The 23830-nt window shown below is 41.7% G+C and overlaps 1 protein-coding gene across 1 annotated transcript in view; it reads left to right on the forward strand.

Moving 5' to 3' along the window:
- Positions 1–2913: 2913 nt before the first annotated feature.
- Positions 2914–23830, forward strand: part of LOC148673799 (ras GTPase-activating protein 1-like) — a 49973-nt gene continuing 29056 nt past the window's right edge. The window contains exon 1 of the mRNA XM_088630645.1: positions 2914–4336. Coding sequence (XP_088486771.1) covers positions 3840–4336 — 497 coding nt within the window. The 5' untranslated portion in view covers positions 2914–3839. The remainder of the gene's footprint in view (positions 4337–23830) is intronic.

The following is a 23830-nucleotide window of genomic DNA, read 5'->3' on the forward strand; positions in this document are numbered from 1 at the left end:
TCACATTGGTTCATAGTGGTTCATATTCAGGAGACTAAGCAGACCAAAGAGTACCCTTTTATGGGGTCCCAGATGGCACAAGTGCATTATCCCCTAACCTAATAACAGACAGTCTGAAAAGAAGACACCCCAAACCAATCCAAAACAAAGCTGTGAAACATGAACCAATAGAAACTGAGAACACAGAGGCCAATCACAACCAATCACAACCTAAAACGATGAGTCAGCAACTCAGCCCATGGAACAGGATATTCACAGCAGCCAAGTTCTCAGTCCTAGTGTGGGCTTCCTCTCCACTGCTCCTTTTCTCTACCAGTGCCTGTTAGCAATCACAGCTGCCGATATTCTAGCCAGTTTGTCAAAACCCTCAGCAGAATAGTATCACCTCTTTCCATTCTGTTTAAGATAAGATCACTTTATTAGCCATGTACAATTTCTTGCATTAGGAATTTGTCTTTTTGCTTGCTCTCCATGAGACACACAGATAGGAAAAGAGCTTGGGGTCAGAGCGCAGGGTCTGTCATTTATACAGCGCCCCTGGAGCGGCTGGGGTTAAGGGCCTTGCTCAGGGGCCCAACGGAGAAGGATTCCTCTGGCAACCTTCCAGCCACAGACGCAGATCCTTAGCCACAGTGCCACGGCTCCACCCCATTAAGATGGCTGAAATCTTCACTCTGTTGTCAAACTCACCCTCATTCAGCGGTTATAAGGTCTGGCAGCCTGTGTGTATGTAATAATTATAATAGTAATTACTTACGCTTATGTGGTGCTTTTCTGGACACTCCACTCAAAGCGCTTTACAGGTAATGGGGACTCCCTTCTACCAGTCCAAAAGTGCAGCCCCCACCTGGATCATGCGACGGCAGCTATAGTGCGCCAGTACACTTACCACACATCAGCTATTAGTAGGGAGGAGAACAGAGTAATGAAGCCAATTCATAGATGAGGATTATTAGGAGGCCTGGGATTGTTAATGACCACAGAGAGTCAGGACTTTGGTTTTATGTCTCATCCGGAGGATGGCACCTTTTTACAGTATTGTGTCCCCATCACTATACTGGGGCATGAGGACCCACATGGACCGCAGGGTGAGTGTCACCTGCTGGCCCCACTAACACCTCTTCCAGCAGCAACCTTAGTTTTTCCCAGGAGGTCTCCCATCCAGGTACTGACCAGGCTCACACCTGCTGAGCTCCAGTGGGCTGCCAGCTGTGAGTTGTAGGATGATATGTATGCTGGCGTGGTGGTTGTATTAGGGTGACTGTCACATCAGGGAACACCTGCAAAAGGCAAATGTTCTGAGTAACTCCCTGAGCAACTGAAACAATCAGAACATAGATTTTTCTTCCTTATATTGAGATTAAATTAACAATTGTATTAAAGTATTAGATTCAGAACTACAGAACTGTTGCAAGGGCAGCACAGTGGCACAGTGGTTAGCATCACTGCCTCACAGAACTGGGGCCCTGTTTTCAGTTCCTGGGATGCTATCTGCGTGGAGCTTCTATGTTCTCCTACTGTTTGCATGGCTTTCCTCCCATGTTTAAAAAGACCTACTGGTAGGTTAATTGGCTTCTGGGAAAATAAGCCCTGGTGTGAGTGTGTGTCCCATCCCATCCAGGGGGTACCTCACCTCATGCCTGTAGCTTGCCAATGTCGGCTCTGACACCCCAGGCTCCCTGTGACCCTGTTTTGGATAAAGCAGTTTGACAAGTAGTGGTGATTCCACACTAGAAGGAAAATGGGAAGAAACCCGGTAATTTGCCTGTGTTTCTAGTTGTGCAGGGAGTTGAGGGAGAGGGTAGGAATATGAGTGTAAGGAGTACAAATGAAAGTCATTGTAAGAATGAGTAAAGAGGCAAGTATAAACGCCGCAGTATATTAACGTACATACTGCGGTGCTTTTAAACAGATGCAAGTTTCTAGCGCCAGGAAGGGACTCCCAGGGGCAGAACCGGGCTCATTATTGAGCCGTGCCCCTCATTTAAGCCTGAAATACTCAGAATCACTAACACAGGGAGCACTCAGACTCACACATGGGAGGTTGGACCGCATGGATATTGAAGCAGCCAAGGCAGGCAGGGTGACAGGGTGACAGAAGGGAGCAACAAAGGAACAGCTCAGACAAAGAAATGCTACACAGCCGTGTACTGTCGATGGAGGCTTCCCATCATTCCCACAGAGCCAGTCCCAATATCCTGAGCTCCCTTTCCTAGCTCCTTGGACACTGTCCTGGCAGATGGCTCTACAATGTGTTGTGTACTTACTGTATACACTGGTGAATAAAACACAAGAACGCTTAGAAATTATCAGGTCATTAGACCAGCTAATGTGCATTATCAGTAGCTAATTGATCCTAGCTGTTTTCATTGATTCAGCTGTTCCTTGAAAGAAGCCAGGACTCTAGCTTCAACAACACGTACTGTTCCATACTCCTGCAATCCTCTGTGTAGAGAAGAGCCTCCTGTTCTAAGCTTTAAATGCACTCATCCATAGATCCCACTTGTGCCTGCTGGTTTATTTTTCACTTTCAGGCCTGAAGAAGTCAGGTTTATCTCTCTGTCAGTGCTTCGGGGGATTTTGAACACCTCTCCTAGTCTGTTCAGCGTTGAAAAGATTCAGTTATTTTATTCTGGCAGTAGTAGTAGGTTGTCCACAGAGATTGAAGGGGGTTGTCCAAAATGTTACTGTACAGGGAAAAAAATAAGTTAAACGTTCCTCATCTGCCCCAGTTTACGTTGTTGTTTTTCTGTATAATGGTAAAAAAAAAAGTTAGTTGTTGTTGTTGTTTGTTTTTTTTTTAAATAAGAGAAATCCACTCCATTGCCACACTTCTCAGGCAGTGATTTTCTCAGAAGCCGGGCGAATCGAAGGCGCGGTCGAGCCGCTCGGCGCTCGCTTGGCCGGGTCTGAGCCTGAGCGTCAACACGCTTCCAGTACGGGAGAGAGAGGTAAGAGCTATAGCTCTCTCGGCAGCGCAGGGGAGGGAAAAAAAAACAACAACCCACAGCTCTCGGCAGCGAAACGAAAAAAAAAAACACCAACTTGCGCAAGAAACAATCTAACAATTTTTTCACATCCGGCCGGGCTACGGCGAGGGGCCAATCTAAAACAGAAGCGAGCGGAGGAAACGGGCATTGCAACGGCCAGGGGGCGAGAGAGAGAGAGAGAGAGGGAGGGAGTGTGGTGTTCACAACTGCAGGCTGGAAATCGCCGCTGAAACAAGCAAAGCAGAAGAAGGGAGAGGGAGAGAGACAAAAAAAAAGAAAGAAAGACAGAAGCCTGGGAGGCAGAGACTGACAATAAGCCACACGCTCCCGACAAGTGGACCTGCTGCCCCGGAGAGGGGGAGACGCCGTGTCTCTGCCTCGCACCCTGCTCGCTCGGTGCCACACTTTCTTCAACTTTTCCCCAGCCCGGCGACGAGGATGGAGACTTAAAAACTCGTTTTGGAGCCCAGCCGTCCGCGGTTGTTTTGTTTTTGTTTTGGTGGGTGGGGGGGAGGTTTGTCGAGCGTGTGCATTCAGCAGGACTGTGGCGGCGGAGCACCAGCGAGGTGGTGTAGTTCTTCCAAGTTGAAAGTTTGGGAGCTGAGCTTTTTGTTGTTTTGTTTTTTTTTTGTTTGTTCAGAGAGCAAGAGAGAGAGACAAAAAACCAAGAGTCCCAAGACAGACTGGGGGGAAGGATCCCTTTTCCACCCCTTTTATTCCCCCTCTCCCTCCCTTCCTTCCTTTCTCTCTTCTCTTTTGCATGCTCATTTTTTATATATATATACACACACACACAACGAGAAACAACAAACGAAGGACCCGAAGAAAAAAAAAATCTATAAGAAAATCATGATGGCGGCGGAGGTCGGAAGCGAAGAGGCAGGTTCGGTTTCGGCCGGGACCGGGGTTTCTGCCGCCGGAGGCCCGGAGGCCCACTTTGCTTTCTTTGCCCAGCCGAGATTGCGGGTGAGTGAGTCGGCCCCAGGAGCAGCCCCGGCCCTCCTCCACCACCGCCCGCCCGACGGCCCCTCGGAGGTCGTCCTGTGCCCGGTGGCCGGCGCTGGGAGTGGCACCGGTGCCGGGCAGCCCTCGCCGTCTGGGGGCAGCTCGTCCGCGGGGGCCGGGGCGGCGTGTCCCCCCACCCCCGAGGCGCAGGGCATCCGGATGTCGCCGACGTCGGGGGGTCCGGACGGGCCCGCCGCCGCCTTCCCCCCTCTGCCGCCCCCTCCTCCGCCGCCCCCCGTCTGCGGGGGTCTGGGGACGGTGGACGAAAACGACATGCTGGACGGCGCGGAGTACGAGGAAGAGGAGGTCGCCTTCCCGCTGACCGCGCCGCCTACGAACCAGTAAGTTGGGGGGATTTATTGAAAAAGTAAGATGATTTGAACAACCACCACCACAACAAACGGGGGGGGTTGAAAAGAAGTCGGTTGTGTGTTAACGAGAGGGCTCTCGGGAGAGATCCGAGCCGCGCTTAGCTGTGAAGTTTGATGGTACAACTTGTTGACAGCCAGCGGTTTGATGTGCGCTTCAAACTGCAGGGAGTAGCGCTGCAGCGCCGGATGCAAACAAGCTCTCCATCAAAACTTTCTAAGCCTTGCTGCTGAATCAGCGCCGTATCGCAGACAGCCGATACAAATCCTTTCACCTCGGTAGAACAGGGCCTTTTTACTGTGTGAAACATTGGAGTTTGAAGAATCGGCCTGTCTTCAGACGCAACACTGAGACACCTGCAGAGCGACGCTTTCCTGTTGTACTGTCCATTTACAGTGCAGTTACCTCAGACTAAAGAAAACTTCATCGCCAGGACGAGAGTTTCTTGCCTTAACACAGTATGCTCGCTCTGCAAGGGTCTGGTCCATTCCGAGCAGGAAATGTCGTGAGCTGGTTAATTGAGCAGAGAGAGAGAGAGAGATTGTGCTTTAAAAAAAGTAACTCGAATCATTAGGACTAAATTAAACGCTCTTGTAGTTTTCATTTGCTGTGCAGTTAATCCTGAGCCAATTTTGGTGAACACCCACAACGCCTGCAGCTCTGTATAGTGCCACAGAACGGTTTATCTGGTTCCTTAGGTTTTGGTGATGGATATGTATGTGTGCATACAGATGGGTATATACCTTGATCGCATATTAAAATGAACGAGAAGTTGTAGGTAAGGAGAGAAAGAAAGTGGTTCAAAAGTGAAAAGTGAATTTACAGTCGTGTGGGTTTTGAGAGCTGCAAACCATGAGACTCACGATTGGAAGGCGAGAAAAAAAATGCTTTCAGGTTTTCACGTGCGGGCACTAACCACCTGTTAACAGCAGTGAGCTTCGGCTCTGTCAAGTTACACACGAGTAAAGGCTGCTGTTCCCTCTCACTGAACTACTGCAAAGGAAGTGTTGTCAACTGCAAGGTGTGATATCGTTTAGATCTAGTGCCACGTTTAAAAATGAATTTACTTTAGTGCCATATACACAAGCGATAGGGGAATGAAAATATTTAGACGTGCTCAGACACGAGGATGAGGCCTTGTTAATGAAAAGGTTCTGGAGCACAGATTCGCACCCTTACTAATGTGTCTTGCTCAGGGGTGCATGGAAGCCACACAACAGCCAGGATGCAAAAATCCCCACGTTCAGGTATTGTACTTTTATAAAATGGCCAGCATTAGTTAAATCAGTATTTTCCAGTAGGTTTATATAAAACAAGCATTAACATGATCCTGGAAATGCACAACTTCAAGAAATTTTAATGTTGTTTGTGGCATAGAATTCTTTGGAAAAATGTCAGCCCTTGTCCTGGTGTTGCAGTGCACAGACTTTACTGGTAGCCAAAAAACGTCCTTCCTTGGCTTTACCTTACTAACCTAAATGCCTCCGGTCTGAAACTGAATTAATACGAGTCTGGTTTGTATGTTTAAATTGATCCTTTTTCCTGTATAATTCCTTGGCCTTCACACAGATTCAGCAAGATATCAACAGTGTGGAGTTAAAAATGGTTTCTATTTAACATACTTTATCTGCTATTTTTAATAGGTAAAAAGCTCCTGAAAGAAAAACTATATAGCTCACTAAAATACATACCTGTAAGTCAGTTGTACTCTGCATGAAGTCCTTAGATACTGTCAATAGGATGATACTACTCCTGTAGTTGTGTGTAACATTCCTATTCTCTGATAACACTGTGATCTTATCTGGACTTGTTTCAGTTTGATTTTATATATAAATTGGGGGGATTATGTGGTTTCCCTCTTCTAGAGCAGGTTAAGAGCCCTGCCGAAGCTGGAACTTGTGGAGCTACTTGTAAGATCTAATCGTTTCTCCCATTAATCATTTCTTCCACATCCGAAAGCAGCTGGCTTAATAGCAACCACAGCCTTGCTATTGCCAGTGGGGATCACTAAGGTTTCCACAAAGTCTCTACTTGTTCAGTGTATTGAAGCAAAATGTTTGCTCCAGTGTGTGTATGCACACCTTTTTCCTGGTGTTTACCGGAATGTGCATTGGGCACCTTGGGAGAAAAAGGTATTTGGCTTGAATATCTGTGAAATGACTGGAGAACACCCAAAAACAGGTCATTAATAAATGCAGCATAGAGGACATTCTTTTTCTCGTGTTTTGCTTTTTGTATGATTAACTTAGTTGTTTTTCTTCCAAAGGACATAAGGTTTGCCAAAGTTAGTTGACATGTTAGTAGATGCAATTTCTCTTAAAACGCCCTAGTGCCGTCATATACTTAATAGTTGCTCTGGAAAAATGGAGCTTGTAGCATATCAAGGAGAGCAGTGATGCTCACCGGATGCCGTCCAAAACCTTCTTTGCAGCCGGCACCCATATCATCCTGCAACTCAAAACTGACAACCTACTGAAGCTCAGCAGATGTGAGCCTGGTCAGTACCTTGATGGGAGACCTCCTGGGAGAAACTAAGGATGCTGCTGGAAGAGGTGTTAGTGGGGCCAGCAGGGGGCGCTCACCCTGTGGTCTTTGTGGGTCCTAATGCCCCAGTATAGTGACAGGGACACTATACTGTAAACAGGCGCTGTCCTTCAGATGTGACGTAAAACCGAGGTCCTGACTCTGTGGTCATTAAAAATCCCAGGGCGTTTCTCGAAAAGAGTAGGGGTGTTTCCCCAGCGTCCTGGCAAAATTTCCAGCTGGCTTTTACCAATCATGGCCTCCTAATAATCCCCCTCTATGAACTGGCCTCATCACTGTGCTCTCCTCCCCACTGAGAGCTGGTGCACTATGGCTGCTGTTCTTCCAGGAGAGGCTGCAAACTGGTAGTGCTGGAGGGGACCCCCATTACCTGTAAAGCTCTTTGAGTGGGGTGTCCAGAAAAGCACTGTATAAGTGTAAGGAATTGTTATTATCTTTGTCCTAAAAGTATGTGTAGTTCATGTCGACACCCTAATCTTACAGGACGTTTCTTATGCAACCAAAAAATCACTTCATAGCTTTACCTCACCCTAACCAGGGATGATCTTGATCAACCACTGCTGTGTTTAATACCCACTTCCTTGCTCCAGTGGAGCTCACCATGTTAGCCATTGCATCTTTCTTCATCTGTTTTAAGCAATAGTATTGTGCTCTAAACTGCAGTAATACTGTTTATTACTTCCCCTCTATGTTATATTTGGTGGCTTTTTGACCAAGGTAGCCATTTATAGGCTCACTGGAACATGAGAAGCTGTAAAGGGAAGCAGGCCAGTTGGGCCCTCTGCCTTTTTTGGTCCACGGTAGTCCTCCTTTCCTGCAGCTGGCCATCAGAATTTAATAGGAATTCCAGCCATCTTCTGCTAGGCTGGTTTGCATTCATTCAGTATCCTTGTAACTCTTTCAGGCAGCTAACTCCGTTCCTGTTTGATATTGGTTCTTGTTATATCACCTTTTCGGGAGAGTCTCCTAAAAGAATCATAACATAACATCATCACTTTATTAACCCTTTACAATCTCTTGCATTAGGAATTATCTTTTCGCATACCCCAGTTTGTTCTCCATGAGACACACAGACAGGGAGAGGGCTTGGGGTCAGAGCGCAGGGTCTGCCATTGTACGGCGCCCCTGGAGCAGTTGGGGTTAAGGGCCTTGCTCAGGAGCTCAACGGAGTAGGATGAGGGATTTGAACCGGCAACCTTCCAGCCATAGGCACAGATCCTTAGCCACAGAGTCACCACTCTGCCCCGATTCCGCCCCTTGCAGAATCAGGGACTGCAAGGTTACAGTTATGCCTAGTACTGCAGAGGAAGGTTTTCAGCCACTTTGCATGCCTGGCCTTCTGGGATGAGTTCATCATGACATGCCATTGTCTTTCAAGAAGGGCTGATGCAGGAGATCAAGGACAATCTTGGCTGCATTTTAAAATGCCCTTTTAGTTTGCACTCCTCCATCATAGTAGTTGCTTCTTGTGAGTTATTCTCCTCTCTCAACAAGCACAGCACTTGGTGTTCCAGTCTTATGCAAAATAAGTGCCTAATTCCATATTTATAGCAATTGTAAAAGTCATGGATTATGACGATAAGAAAATGTTATGGATCCTAGAAATGTCAGCTTATTTAGTCAGTACTCCATTTTTGTTTTGTAAGATGTGCTTAAAGTGTGGTTTGTTTTCATGGATCTTGTTTACCAATTTAGAGTGAGTAAATGGAAATAACTACACAGAGTGATAGCGTGTTAACCTTGATTGCATGGGTGAGGAAGATGCACTTGACAGTTGGCGGGCTGTCTTTCAGGAAGAAGGTTGAAGAAGAGAGAATTCACTGTCTAGTCTCTTGACTGCAGGGGAATAGCTGTTATTTTTGCAAGATTCATTCTTCAGGAAACGGGTAATTTATTTTGCATCTATCAGCTCAGTTGCATATACTCTAAACACCTTGCAAAGCATCGTCTCTCCTGTAACTTTGCAAAAAAAAGTAACTACAATTGTAAGACAAAATGCACTCCAAAGACAAAAGTACAGGAGGCAAGCCAAACTTGAAATGAGGTTTTGAAAAGGATATTTGCAATGTTTTCAACATGGAGAGCATGCTTGTTGTGGTCTGCAGCAGTGACTGACAAAAAGTTGTGCTATAGTTAAGATTTCAAAACATGGTTTGGAATTACCTTGATTCCAGTTCTGAGGCTTGTCTGTCTGTCAGTGCAACCATATTCCTGCATTAACTCCAGCAAAACCCCTACTTTGGAGCTGGAATATCCCAGTAAGGGTTCCAAATGTACTGATATACTGGAATCCAGTAAAACTGTATATTCCATCAGAGAGCTGTCACACTTCGGTTGTCAGTTCTGATGCTAAGTTCATTTTGTTCTAATAACTGCAATAGGTGATTCTGCACACCATCAGGTACTGGATCTGTGCATGGTTACTTCATTAACCCACTGCAGCTTCACAGTCCCTCCCGTTACTGTTGAGCCAAATTTGTATATAACTTTAGACTTTTTTCCAGATCTATAATAAAAGGAGACCCGGCTTCCCTAAGTATTTTGGCTTTATACGATGAGTTATTTATAGCTCTTATCATATGTACAGAAACTCATCCTGTGAGTTGAAGCGTCTGAGTGTGGGTGATGTTGTTCAGTAAAATGTTTGGTTTTACTTGGCCATGCAGGCGTTTGTTAGAAAGATGCAGACAAATGTATGAATATCAGAGCGCCATCAGTGTTAAAAACAGCAAATGGTCTCGGTTAAGTCAGAGAGCCATAATAAATTTAGAATTGCCAGATTGCCTTTGCTAGGTAAAGTCAATAGTAACAGCACTTGTTTGGGTACATCCTGGAACAGCGGTGGGGCTGTAATGTAATGTCTGACACTCACACCTCATGTATTGGCTTTACTTTATTAATACCCATTCTCTGGATCTCTGGCACACCGAATACTGCATTCTGTATGCTGACAACTGCATAGCATTTCAAAACGCCCCTCTGCTTAGTTTCACATTTCAAGATCGTAAAATTATTTCTCAATTTGATGACTGTTATTGAAAATAAGTAAATTGCAATGGCATCTTTTGTGCAACTTTTAAGAATTAATGGGAAACCAATCCCATCGGCTAGGTTCCTTTATTCTTCTCATTAGTTTGAGCTGTTGCTTGTGAAGTGCACCATTATACATAGTGTAAATTATTGTTTTTCAGAGCACCATCTTCTGGTATGTAGTTTGGCTGAATAAAAAATATTTAAAAATAGGAAAGAGGAAAAAAATATTAATTGGAATTACAGAGTATATTTTTAGCTATAAAATTAAGTTTTTACACTTAATTTTAGCACTGAATATGATATAGGAAAGAAGTACATTCAGGTCGATGTTGGTTCACTTCAACTCAAGCTCCATCACATGACCACAGGCTATAAAAAAGATTTGCAGAGTAAAATTTGTCAAGTATGAGTACTTCTACATGTGGTTTCTCTCGTGAAAAAACAAACTCAATATACATGTTTCTATAGCTTAGATGTTGAAGAAAAAAAAAGGTTGCCTTTAAGTTTTAAGCTAAAATCAACACTGAAGCCACTTTTAACGCTTTCTGGTACATACACATTCTTCTTGTTAACAGCAGTTTGAAACAATCAGGATCCCTTTTCTCTGTTTTCTTTACAGTAAATATGTGATTGACATTCCAGAGGTGGACACAGTGCAATGGAGGGAGCCTTGCTTGCTCAGGGCTGTTATTTTGAGAGCTTTTGATTAATGGAAGGGTGCTTTCAGTAGCAACAGAACTGAGCTGACATGTTGCGGATGCATTTGAAAACAAATGTCTAGTGTCATGCTGGCTGTGTTGGATGTCACTGCTCTGTCTAGGTATTACAGCTGAAGTCATTCAAAATTAAATGTGCTTTCACTTTAAATAGCGTGTGTCTACTGCTTCATAGGTTTGCCACATTCTAGGTGTGTAGAAGATTCTAAGCAGGATTATTAGAGAAAGTTTGGTTCTAGTCTTTTGTTTTGCTGTAACAATAACACCAGAACATGAATAAAGAAGAATGTACTGGTGAGAACTGTAGTACTACTACAAATAATCACTTTTATTAATAAAGTGCCTCTCCAGCCCCAAGGACACTGTACATCGTGAATAAAGAAAAAAAAAAGTATGGTGGAAGTTTTTACAGATGTAGTCAATCAAACATAGCCCTTGGTAAACGGGCAAGTTTTAAGTTTAGGTCTGAAGAGAGTTAATGAAGTTGTCTCTCGTAGAGTCTGAAGAAGGTCATTCTACAACACTGATGGAGCAACACAGGGCATGGTCACCAAAAGTCAGAGATTTTGTCCTGGGAACAGTGAGTAGAGGGCTGGCTTCACCTGAGCAGGGCCTGTGGGAGGGGCTGTAACATGGAGTTTTGCACTTAATGCTGTCATTATAAGGCTTTCAAGAAATGGAACACAGGAGGTCATATAGGGTAGCCTTATTCTAGTGTTTTGGTTGAAATTGCATGTACAGTAATATGCAGAAACAATCTGCACTAATAAACTAAAATATTTGACACATTGTAGTTTTTGTTTTTGATAGTTTTCATAGATTGTTCTTGCCAGTAATGTTTATGCATTTTATCAGTGATTTTTAATTAAAGTTCCCAAATGTAACTTTGATTAAAAATAACTTTTTTTTTTTACTCTTGCGGTTTATGAACTCTTTCTGTAGCCTTCTGACTTAGGTGATGTGAACAATCAGTAATAATTCCTTACACTTATATAGCACTTGTGGGAACACTCCCCTCAAAGCGCTTTACAGGTACTGGGGACTCCCCTCCATGATGTGATGGCAGCCCACGTGCACCAGTTCGCTCACCACACACCAGCTGTCAGTGTAGAGGAGAACAGAGTAATGAAGCCAATTAATACATGGGGGTTATTAGTAAGCCATCATTGGGGAAGGCAGAGGGGGAGATTTGGCCAGGGCACCAGGGGTAACACCCCTACTCTTTGAGAGACACCCTGGGATTTAGGACTTCGGTTTTACGTTTCATTTGAAGGACGGCACATTTTTACAGTATAGCATCTCCGTCACTATACTGGGGCATTAGGACCCACACAGACCACAGGGTGAGCGCCCCCTACTGGCCTCACTAACACCTCTCCCAGCAGCAACCTTAGTTTTTCCCAGGAGTCTACCCTCCAGGTACTGACCAGGCTCACACCTGCTGAGCTTCAGTGGGCTGCCAGTTGAGTTGCAGGGTGATATAACTGCTGGCTATATATATATAGCAAGCTGATATAGGCAGCTGAATATACTGTATCTAAAAATCAAGAAAAATGACTGTACTGAGAAATTCGGTAGTTGCATTTAATACAAATTGTGCTACATTACAGAACTAGTATGACTTTTCCATAGTCCTATTTTTATATTTACAGAACATGATGGTCTAAATTAATTTGGAAACCATGTAGAATGATGAAAACATAAGATCTATCAAACATGAAGACCTCTTGCGCAGTAGTGACCCTGTCATATGATGCACTATAAGAGATAAATCCTTACCTGTCTGTGATCTTTGTTCCAATTTTTTACATTTAAACCAAAGCAAAATTTATTTGTACTAGAATAAGCTACAAATACAATTTGTTTGTTTGAAATGATTTGATTCTGTATTTGCACATTACTCACAGAGTAACTTCTTGTAACTTGTAACTTCTTAAACCTCTTCATTTGGTTTCCTCTAATTAGTGTGCCACTGCCAGTGAAGAGGGTATTCTTTCCCAGGAGTCTTTCAGGAAGTCAAGACACCAGTGTGGATCTGGGATCTGTCATAGGCAGTGGTTGTTTTTCTGCATTTACCACGATAAGTGATTGTAGAAATAATTAGCTTATTGTCTGCTGAGGCTCTTATGACTATAAACGGTGAAGAATTTTCTTACGTATAAAACTAGGATATAATTTTGCAGAGAATGGTTCGGTGTGCATTTTAAAGGAGCATTTACAAGAATAGAATATAAAAGTATTTTCATCAGCCCCGTATCTGAGTGAACATACTTTATAGCATATAAAGGTAGAAATCATTCATGTTGCTGTACTGTGCAGCAGTATTTTGGTTTTAACAATACTGTAGGTAGCAGGAAAAAGTACATTTCACAGTGCCATAATGAACAGAAATTGTATTTTGGTAAATATTCTTTTCTGATTACTTGAACTAAAACAAAGAAAAGACTTAAAATAAGCGATGTATTCTGAGTTTCCACGAAGATTAGAGAGGATTAAAAGCTGTAAACTGTTACAGTGGAGAAGCTGGAACAGCATTACAAATGTATTTGTAAGATAAGCAACTTTTAATGAAATAACGAAGCTGAGCTTTGATGGTATTGCTTTTCCATTGTATAATTTACATGTATGACTTAAGTTATTAGAGATTCCATTGCTAACAGTTGAGAAACACTTTTCTTTGTAGCAGTACTTTAAGAATATCACTATTTTCTTATATATCTGGAATATATACTTCCAGTTGTGTATAAAAACATTAGAAAATTTTGAATTAATCTGTTGACTCTATGTTAACCCCAAAATTCCTTTGAATTCTATGGCGTGAGCTAATGGAAATAAATTCCATATCTGATAAGCCTGGTTACTTTTCTTTTATGAGAAAGTGTGAATCCTAGTTTTACTTTGGAATGAGCGAAGATGTAGAGAAACATGTATTTACATAAATTAGACTTTAGGTTGGAGCTTCCTACAAAAGCCGTGGTGGGGGGGGGGACTAAATTAATTGATGAAATTTCGATTCAATTAAATTGAGTTGTTTCAGTAAATGAAAAAGTAATAACCGTAAACTTCAGTTCTTCATTAAAAAAATGTCAGGTTTGGGGACTCCTGAATGGCTCGGCTGAAGAGATGTTTGCTCTGAGCCACTATGAGCGAGATTCCCAGTGCCAGAGTGCAGCTGGCTCAGTGCCCCCTGGAGTTAGGGGAGGGATGGGTTGGCTAGAGCTCTCTCTGCCCAGTGAAATGATTTGAGCTACTGAGGGATGTGCCTCTTCCCCCGATGCTCTTGTGCGTCGCTGTGTCCTCTGAATCTGAGGTCAAGGGGTAGCGGGTCAGAGGAGTCCCAACCTCTGTGTGGGTAAAGGGGTTGTCTCTGTGAGCAGGCCTGTAACAACTGGTGATTCCAAACTGTGCAGGTCTAGAATTAAAAATAACTTGTGATTATTTTTTTTTAAATAACTGGGTTAGGGCAGCGTTGTGGCGCAGTGGTAAGTTGCCTCACGATGCTGGGGCCCTGGTTATGTTCTTGAGGGTGCTGTCTGTGTGGAGTTTGTATGTTCTCCCTGTGTTCAAGCAGGTTGCCTTCCACAGTCCAAAGACATACGGGTAGATTAGTTAGAAAATAGATAGATGGATAACTGCTTTGGATGTTAAATTTGTGGAGGAGTTGTCTCAGCTTTTGTATGACTTGAGCAGTGGTCAGTCTTAGCTAGAGTGCAGCAAAGTTTTATAAATTGGCTTTAAATAATCCAGTCAATTAGAGTAAACTAGATGGTAACAATGATGAGTGAGAAAACGTAAGTGTCCTGTAACCTCCCAGGGCCATAATTGTCCACCCTTGAGTTAATTACAAATGACACTTGCTACACGTCGATACACGCATGATTGACGCTGACCTGCAAAACCTAGACTGTGAGTGTGGAGACTGGGTGAAAACATCAATACACACACAGTCGCCTTATGAGTGAAATAAAGAGTAGAGCATATTCCCCAGCGGGGATCTCCAGCCCTGGCCCTGTAGAAGCTATGTAGCAAATCGCATAGGTCACTCTAATTCACCCTTTTCTATCGATGGAAGAAAACATGTAAACTAGTGATCAATAAAGAAGGTAAATCGAGAAAACAAGTATTTCTTTCCGAATTCCTAATTTAATAACCACAGAGCAATTGGTTATTTGTTCCAAACACTGGAAATACAGAGAACAAGAACTGCTGTTCTTAACTCTGTGGGAGAATATTATGGTTAAACTATACAGTATCTAAGAGTGATTAAATTCAACAGAACCTGAACAGGTCAGTAGCTGCCATTTGATCATTTTTCCTTGACCGAGTAGAAGAATTACCATTTTCAACAACAGTTAGGTTGTTCCTTGTTTTTAGAAATCAGTTGTTATCTTTAAACAATCCCCTTCTAGGTTTGGAAAAGCTTTGTAACATTGTATTGGGATTAATTGAAATAAGAACATTTAGGGTGAGGTCAAAGAAAAAAATGAGGGAATGCCATTCAGACCATTTAGCTAGGTTATTTTGTAGTTGGTGATTGATCCAGGGACTGTTTATTAAAAGTAGCCAGAGTTTAGTTTCAATATCGTGACTGGACAGCTTGTTCTGTTCCATACTCCTACAAACCTCGGTATAAAGACATGCTTTGTATTCATGGATTTAACATTTTAAAATTCATTTTTTACTTACCACTGCCCATGGTGACTCATAAATGTATAAAAATACATAAAGTAAACAAAAAAGATCAAATCTTGTGTGTTTCACTGTTGCTGCAGATGTCCATTGGGTTGCCTTAGTCAATACTGTTGAGATATTTGCTCACTTTTGAGCAATACCTGGTCCTGTTGTCCTGAATTCTGATCAATTCTAAAACGATTATTTCAGCATGTCTGCATAGGGCATTTCTTTAAGCCTGGGAATATGTAGCGCCTGGCCACTGTTATGTGGATGGATTGCAGAGCAGCCATTTATTTTTTTGAATTGACGATACAAAGTGTACACGGCATTCTGAGTGAGGTTTTGCTCATGTTTCAAAACATCATTTTAAAATAGTTTAAAATGGAAATAGATTATACCCGTCATGCGAGCTATTTTTTTCCCCAATAATGGATATGATTAAAAACGAATTATAAAATGTAGTATATTTTTAAATTGTTTAGGTCTGAACAGGTTTGATTATTAAACTGTGATGGAAACCAGAGTTAAAAAGAGCAACATTGTATTTCGCAAGGGAAAAGCAAATCAATATACACTGCACAGTGTGTGATGTCACGTATAAATAGCACTTCGGTATAAGTCTAGACTGATCTATTTTTAGACAAGTATTAGACGTTTCTTGGACATTGCTTTAGCCATGATGATACTGCCTGAAACACAATAGGGTTCAACTGAAACTAGCCATCATCCCGAACTTGATAGGGTAAAGAAAGCATTTTCTGACTGTGAAGAGGATGTGTTATAGGCTTCTTTCATTCCCAGTGCTCTTTAAAGGTCCCTAGAGGATAATTCCACTAGTCCCCGTTTGCATTTACCGTGTGCTGGGGATAGTGTTGACAGTGTCTGTTCAGTTCTTCTAACCTTTAAAATGGCCTTTCTTTCTAAGAGCTTGATATACAGTCATGTGAAAAAGAAGGTACACCCTCTTTCAACTCTATGGTTTTATATATCGGGACATTACAAAAAATGATCTGGTCCTTATCAGGTCCTAAAATTAGCTAATTCTAACCTCAGGTGACAAACAACACATGACGGATTCCCCTCTGTCATTATTTATTTAACAAAAAATAAGCCAACATGCAGAAGCCATGTGTGAAAAAACTACATACACCCCATGATTCATAGCTTGTAGAACCACATTTAGCAGCAATAACTTAGTACTTGTTTTCTGTATGAGTTTTATCAGTCTCTCACATCGTTTTGGAGGAATTTTGGCCCACTCTTCTTTACAACATTGCTTCATTTCATTGATTCAGTTGTAGATTTGCTGGTGTGCTTGGGATTGTCCTGTGGGGTGACCCAATTTCGGCCTAGCTTTAGCAGTCGGACAGATGGCCTCACATTTGTGTCGAGAATACTTTGGTATAAAGAGAAGTTCATGGTCAACTCAATGACTGCAAGGTGCCCAGGTCCTGTGGCTGCAAAACAAGCCCAAATCATCACCCCACCACCACTGTGCTTGACGGTTGGTATGAGGTGTTTGTGGTGATACGCTGTGTTTGGTTTTAGCCGAACCTTTCGTTGTGCATAATGACCGAACATCTCCACTTTGGTCTCGTCTGTCCAAAGGACATTGTTCCAGAAATCTTGTGGTTTGTTCAGATTCACCTTTGCAAAGCTAAGCCATGCTGGCATGTTCTTTTTGGAGAGAAGGGCTACCCTTCCATGAAAGCCATACTTGTTCAGTCTTTTTCTGATCGCACTGTCATGAACTTCAACATTTAACATGTTAACTGAGGCCTGTGGATCCCTAGATGTAGCTCCTGGGTTCTTTGCGATTTCTTTGAGCCTTATACAGTCTGACCTTGGGGTGAATTTGCTGGGACGCCCACTCCTGGGAAGATTGGCAACTGTCTTGAATGTTCTCTATTTGTAAGCCTTCTCACTGAAGAATGATTGATTTTAAATTGTTTGGAAATGGCTTCATACCCCTTCCCAGATTGATGAGCAGCAACAATTGCTTCTCTGAGTTCATTGCTGATGTCTTTTCTCCTTGGCATGGTGTTAACACACCTGAATGCTCCAGACCACCAAACTGCCGGAAGTTCTGCTTTTGTAGAGGTGGTCACACTTCCTTATGATCAACTATTCAAGTGCTTTTGATTAGCAGCACCTGGCTGCTAATTATCTTCTTAATTCCCATGGAAGCAGTAAGGGTGTACTTAATTTTTCCCACATGGTTTCTGCATTTTGGCTTACTTTTTGTTGAATAAGTAAGGACATAGCGAAATCTGTTGTGTTGTCTGTTATCTGAGGCTAGATTTGTCTATAGAAGTTGGTGAGGACCAGATGATTGTTATTCATGCCCTGATCTGTAAAACCTTTGAATTGAAAGAGGGTGTACTTTCTTTTTCACATGACTATCTGTTTTTTCAGTTTTCATGTTAATAGGGTTCAATTAAAATAATGTTTAGTTATATAAAGTGTTTTAGTGTTTTGGTACTTATGAGAACCCAAAATTATTTTTTCAGCGAGTCATAAGCCATCCTGTGCCATTTTCACTTGACAGCAGGTCTCTGCAGTAGACATTTTTAAGGAATAACTTGAATTTATTCATGGCTCTGGTAAGAGCAAAACATGCTGTAATGTTTGTTTTCTTGCTTGCAGTTTCTAATCAAGGATTCATTGTATTGTATCCTTACTAGTGTAGATCCCAAAGGAAAGTAAAGGTACACAATCTTTCTGTGCAAGCTATATTGCATTTAGTTTATAGTACACACGTCTCTAAGTGAAGGTGTTCATCTAGTGAGGATGAAGATCATGCACCACTCAGCTGTTAAATATTTCTGTTCTTCAAATCTGTTAATTCAGGACATTAATCAAAACAAAGCTTGTATGCAGTTTACATGCATTCACTCAATGACTGTGAGAGGGCTGCTTTATTGTCTGTGAATTTCACACATTCTCAGCAATATTTTGGCTCAAGCATTAAAGACAACATTTTGTTCTGTAGCTTTTTTTGAAATGGGTAAATGACAGTTAAGAGGTAAAGTGAATAGACCCTGTAGAGTGTTCTTTTAACGAACAGTGTTGCTTAGGCAACACCAAAATATAATAATTCACAATATTTGTTTGGTAGCTAAAGGTCTGTTGGGACCTGTTGGGAAAAGTAATGTAAAACTAAAAGAATTATTCTGAAATTGAAGCCACTTTCCATATTTTTTTAAACCTGTAGTATTACTTGTATTGCATACCATTAAAAATAAATATGTAGAAATACAATGTACGTATTAAACTGTTTTATCATGTTTTCAAGATGGTAGGTGCTTTACTTTCTAGCTGTGCTGCATGTTGCAAGATGAGAAATACACCCCCAAAAGTGTGCAGCAGTCTTACAGGGGAAAAAAAATCCTCTCATTGTAATGCAGACAGACTGCCAGAAGCAGAAAAGAGAGCATTCCCACGTGTCTCTGCAGAGTCAAACTAGTAACACCACACAGGATGACTCAGTTTTTCTGTTAACAGACTTAACAAGTCTCCGTTTTGTTTGATGTTTCCAAAAAGAAACAAGAACGAGAAAAATACCTCGGTAAAGAAATCTGTCCACCCAGATGTCGTTAGAAAGCAGTGTGTTCCCGGTTAAGACTTGGGCTGCCCCAGAGCCCCATGTGGATGGATAATGTGGCTGCACAGTGGAGTTGTGCTCTGGGTGCAAAGGCTGCACACAACCATTGAAGCACTCGGGGACACGTTAGAGACATCGGTTAACCCAGCCAGCATGTTTCTGGAAGGTGGGTGGAAACAGGAGCACCCATCGATGGGAGACATGCAGACTCCACTCAGAAGGCACACGGTGGCCAGGACTGAGACCAGCATCCATGAATGCTGAGGGAGCAATGCTAGGTACTACACGGCTCTACTGCCCCTTCCTGTACTTTGAAGGGGAACTGGAACGCTTTTTTCATACTTAAGGGTTAGAAAGAATCAGTACTGGTGAGTGCATTTCAAACCACAATGAAAGAAGAATGTGCACAGTGATGTGTAAAACCTCCAAATTTACATCACAAAGTGGACGGAATTTCCAGGTCTGGGTAGCGCCGTGCTCTGCGATTCAGAACGAGACGACAAAACTTGCGGTGGGGCGCTGCGACTGTATGACACTGTAAACAAGCAGGCTTGCGTATACACCTCTTTTAGTCCAATAGAAATATTGTTTTCAACTTTGAGCCGGTTTTATTGACACATACTACTTGCTTGTTCATTCTGCATACAGATCATATGGGAACATTTCCTCGGTGAAATATCTGCTGCACAGCCTGTGCTTATTTACTCATACGTCAGTCATCATGGTGACTAGTGAGCAGAAAGGGCCGCTTCACATCGCAATTCGTGGGATCTCTCGCTCTTGCGACAACACGGCGACTTGCTGCGCTTTCGCGATTTTGTGCTTAATTTGAAACTTGTTAATTTTTTCTATGCCATCAACGGATTTTGTTACTGAGACCTAATAACTGGTCTGAGAAATTGGGACTATGGTTCCCCTTTAAATAAAATAAATCTAAAAACATTATGCTGATATAGCACATATGAATGTAAGAAAGGTTACAAAGAGAGGAGGTCATTCAGCTCATGTGGCCCATTTAATAGTTTGAAGTTTATTGATCCAGGAATCTCTTCCAGCCATTTCTTTAAAAGAAACAACAGAACACTAACTTCAACATGGCTGGTAGCTCGTTCCACACTCCCACAACAGTTTGGATGAATAAGTGCCTCCTGCACTTTAACATAGTTTCACCTGCGAATGAACACTGAACAAACCAGGGGGCACAAGTGGAAGTTATCCCTGAAACAATCCCTGAATGCCTACAGCATGCTGTTTGAGAATGGTTAATGAGTACCTTATTGTCAAGGCAGTATTACTCTGTATTCATTTTGTGTTGGAGTTTACATGGTGCTGTGTATCTGCTTGCAAGAACTTAATATTTTATGTGAATAAGTGATGACATTTTTATTTGTTTTTTCCTGTTAAAAAGTAAAAATGCTAAACAAACGCAGGAAGCTTTTGTGATGTACTTGGAGTCAGTAAATTGTCGTGTCATGTTGAACTGTACTTAATGGAATATCCCAAAGAAAAGGCTTTCATCTTGTCTTTAATCCGAGAATTCCCAGTCAATCCTTCTGAGCCCAGTATAGAGGACATAGTGATAAGATGTTCTGCTGTAGATTAATGCAAATTTGCAGCCGTTCTTCCAAGAGAGGTCACTTGTGAGCTGTCTCTCTGCTGAGGCATTCAACAAGACGAGTTAACAAGCTGTCCCACAGCTGCTATTTCCCAAGATTTTCCCCTCATTTATATTTTTTCTAAAGTGAATATGAGGGCAAATTAAAAGCCACCTTGATAATGCTGCTACAATATATTCTACGCAGTATAGAATAGTTTTAGAATAATACTGTAACATATTAATCCTTAGAGCATGTGTTATTGAATGTAAAAATCTGTCCCTTAACTTCCATAAAAACATTTTTACAATGTACTGTAGTTACTGTTATAACTGCAGCTGTTATACACAGTTATAACACGGTTGTTAACTACAACGTGTAATGACAGCAACAGCAATGACATCACAAAAAGACTTCAAAACCATAGTGAAAAGGGCAAGGACCAGTCTTAAGTTTTATTGAGAACCTGTATGAATGAATTCTGCTGTGTTGGTGCCCACGGTCGCATTCAACAGTACTTGAGGGGGTTAAAGGCTCGGCTGCTGTTACTTTTTTTGCAGGTGACTTAACACGGTTTCCTAAATTTCCTCTTTATGTTATTGTAGCAAATGCAAAAGTCAGGATATCCCAAAACATAAACAGTAATGCTTCAAAAGAAGCTTATACAGCTTCAATACAATTCAATAAATGTTGAAATATAATTTAATACTATAATTTCACTGAAATAGCACTTAGTATTTTGGAATCCAGTTCAGAATGAGTTAGGCCGCTATAAGCTTGTGCGTTAAGTAGTATTTCATTAAGAAAAACATAGGCTGTCAATTATTACAGAAAACTTGAAGTATACTTAAATTCATTATTATGAATTTGTTCTTATCCAACATAGTCCCAGATCTTTATGCTAAGCAGTATAAAGTACAGTATAGAACCCTAGTTTGCCCAAAGAAAACCAAAGCTTCTCCTTTTTTCACTTTCATTCAAGACCCTTTAATTAAAAAAGGATTCGATTTGTATGTATACAACCTCTAAGCTGGTTTAATTTATGATCACAGTTGTGCCACTTAGAACTGAATACTTTGGATGTACAGTACTATAGCCTTATTGATGCCTTTCCAGGAGTTCTTCCCAGACACTCTTGTGACAGTCAGGTTTAGGTTTTCTGGGTAGATATAAAAACCTCCTTATTCCTGATGTGGAGAGGATGGGACTCCCACTGCTAACTGAATTCGCTGTCTGGGGGCAGTTAAAATATCTTAAAATACCTGGTGTTAAGGAATTATGGGGAATTTATGGAATAAGAAACTTCTGAGACAAGAATGGTGCAGGCAGTGAAGGAATTGATTTCGGCAGCAAGCATATATATATTCATGATGTTGAGCTCATCCCTTTCGGGAAGCACTTTGCGGTGCAGTACTTGTTTTTGGAAGAGGAGCCACACACTCTGGTATCGGAGATCCGATTAATATTAATTTACAGTAGGGGATTAATGGCCCTGCGTGATCTTGAGAACGACGGGTTAGATTGAACTAATACAGTACATGCGTTGGCACGATGATGCAGTAGTCGTCCTCTTACATTCCTCATCAACACAGATGTCTTTCTAGTGGTAAAACAGTCAAATGCTAAAGATAGAGTATTAAATGTTAGTCTACTGATTTTGTTTACTTTGCATATCATTTTCTTGTTAAAGGTTATGTTGACATCCAGTTCTTTTCTATATACTGTACTTATAGAACGTGTCTATAAAAACACTAATTTGTCTTAAACGAGCAACAGCTCTGATCCTGCTGGGACTCGATCACTGTACACAGCGACAGCAGAGAATTCCACTTTCTCAGACCCCACCTAGATAAAGCTCCAAGAGGGTGACGTTCCCCCCCTGTAGCAGGCACAATAGCCCTGTACTGCTAATGTGGTCACAACACAAACACAATTCTGACTCCCGTTTACATAGTATTTTTAAGCTGCTTAAAAGCATAAGGAACCCGATCAGCCCTACCTTTTGAGCCACGCTGTTTAAATGGTGTGTGTGCTCTTTGGGCAGCGGAATGCACATAATATGTGGGCACACCGTGTACCAGAGTCCTGCCCATAGAGGTGCCTTTTCACGTGTATATACACTGCACCTTTGTTGCCAGGTTGAAATGAATGAAGTTGGGTTCTGGTGAACAGAAAGACCTGAGAGTAAAGAAATGTGTGACTCGGTAATGTGTTGCAATGTTCTGCTCTGGGCACTTAGTGTCCTAACACCTCAACATCCTTCTTTAAATGGTGAAATTGGTTCTCCAGCCAAACACCTTTTACACTGCTCAGGTGATAGCTCTGTGAAAACCTAGTTTTCTTATTCTTGCTGCTGGTAACCTGGATTGATTATCTGAAGATGATCAGACTTACAGTACAGAGAAACCTCATAATGATACAATGCAATTGGAAATAAGAAGCATACATTTTTGGGACAAAACCTAAACCGCAGTTTATTTAGAATATTTATTATTACATTTGAATTGTTAGATTAATACAGATCTGCATTCCTTAATTTATCAGTAATTTATCTTAGATGGTGCCTGACCCCATTCAGTCTCCAAAAAAACGCACCCCTTTTATGTGGCTGGAACCTATTAAATAGTCTAATGCACGTTGGAGCTCTTGTATTTTTAATGTCAGCAGATGACTGCAGAGAAACGTAACAATCCAACTCTATAAGCTCTACCGTCTGCTTCTTTTCTTGTTACTTATCATTCTCTCTTAGTTGTGGTGGTTGTGTGCAGTACATCACCTGCATATATTTTATTTCTTTTTTAAAGTTTATTTTAATTCTGTGTCAGTTTATCACTTGTTGGTACTGAAAAAGTGCAGAGTACAAATAATTGCAAAGATGGGAAAGGTTTCTTCTACCTGATTTATTTTTTAGCACGTTAATGTCTTGCTTGACATTTGTAAGCTTCACCCTTTTTAGTGGAGGAGTTTGGGGAAGAGGCTGCTGGAGGAAATTGTGATTTTTTTTTATTGCAGAAATCGGTCTTGGCACAGATGATGGTAAAATTGCTGTACTTTTCACAGGAGGATGAAAGGATAATCAGCTTTCAACAATAATACGATGTAAAACAATATTGTGAAACTATTTCTTTAATTACTTAGTTGATGCTAATCCAAACACTCATTTTAGGTCTGTGAACTAGATGACAACCTTGAGGTTTATATTCGGTAGTTTCCAGATAGCATTGTTTTCTGTTTGCTGGGAGTGAATGATGAAGTGAGTTAAGAGCTGTAGCCAAGTTGGGAATTTACATTTTTCCTTGT

The sequence above is a fragment of the Lepisosteus platostomus genome, chromosome 4 (genome assembly GCF_059453375.1).
Source record: "Lepisosteus platostomus isolate fLepPlt1 chromosome 4, fLepPlt1.hap1, whole genome shotgun sequence".
In the NCBI taxonomy this organism is placed as follows: Eukaryota; Metazoa; Chordata; class Actinopteri; order Semionotiformes; family Lepisosteidae; genus Lepisosteus; species Lepisosteus platostomus.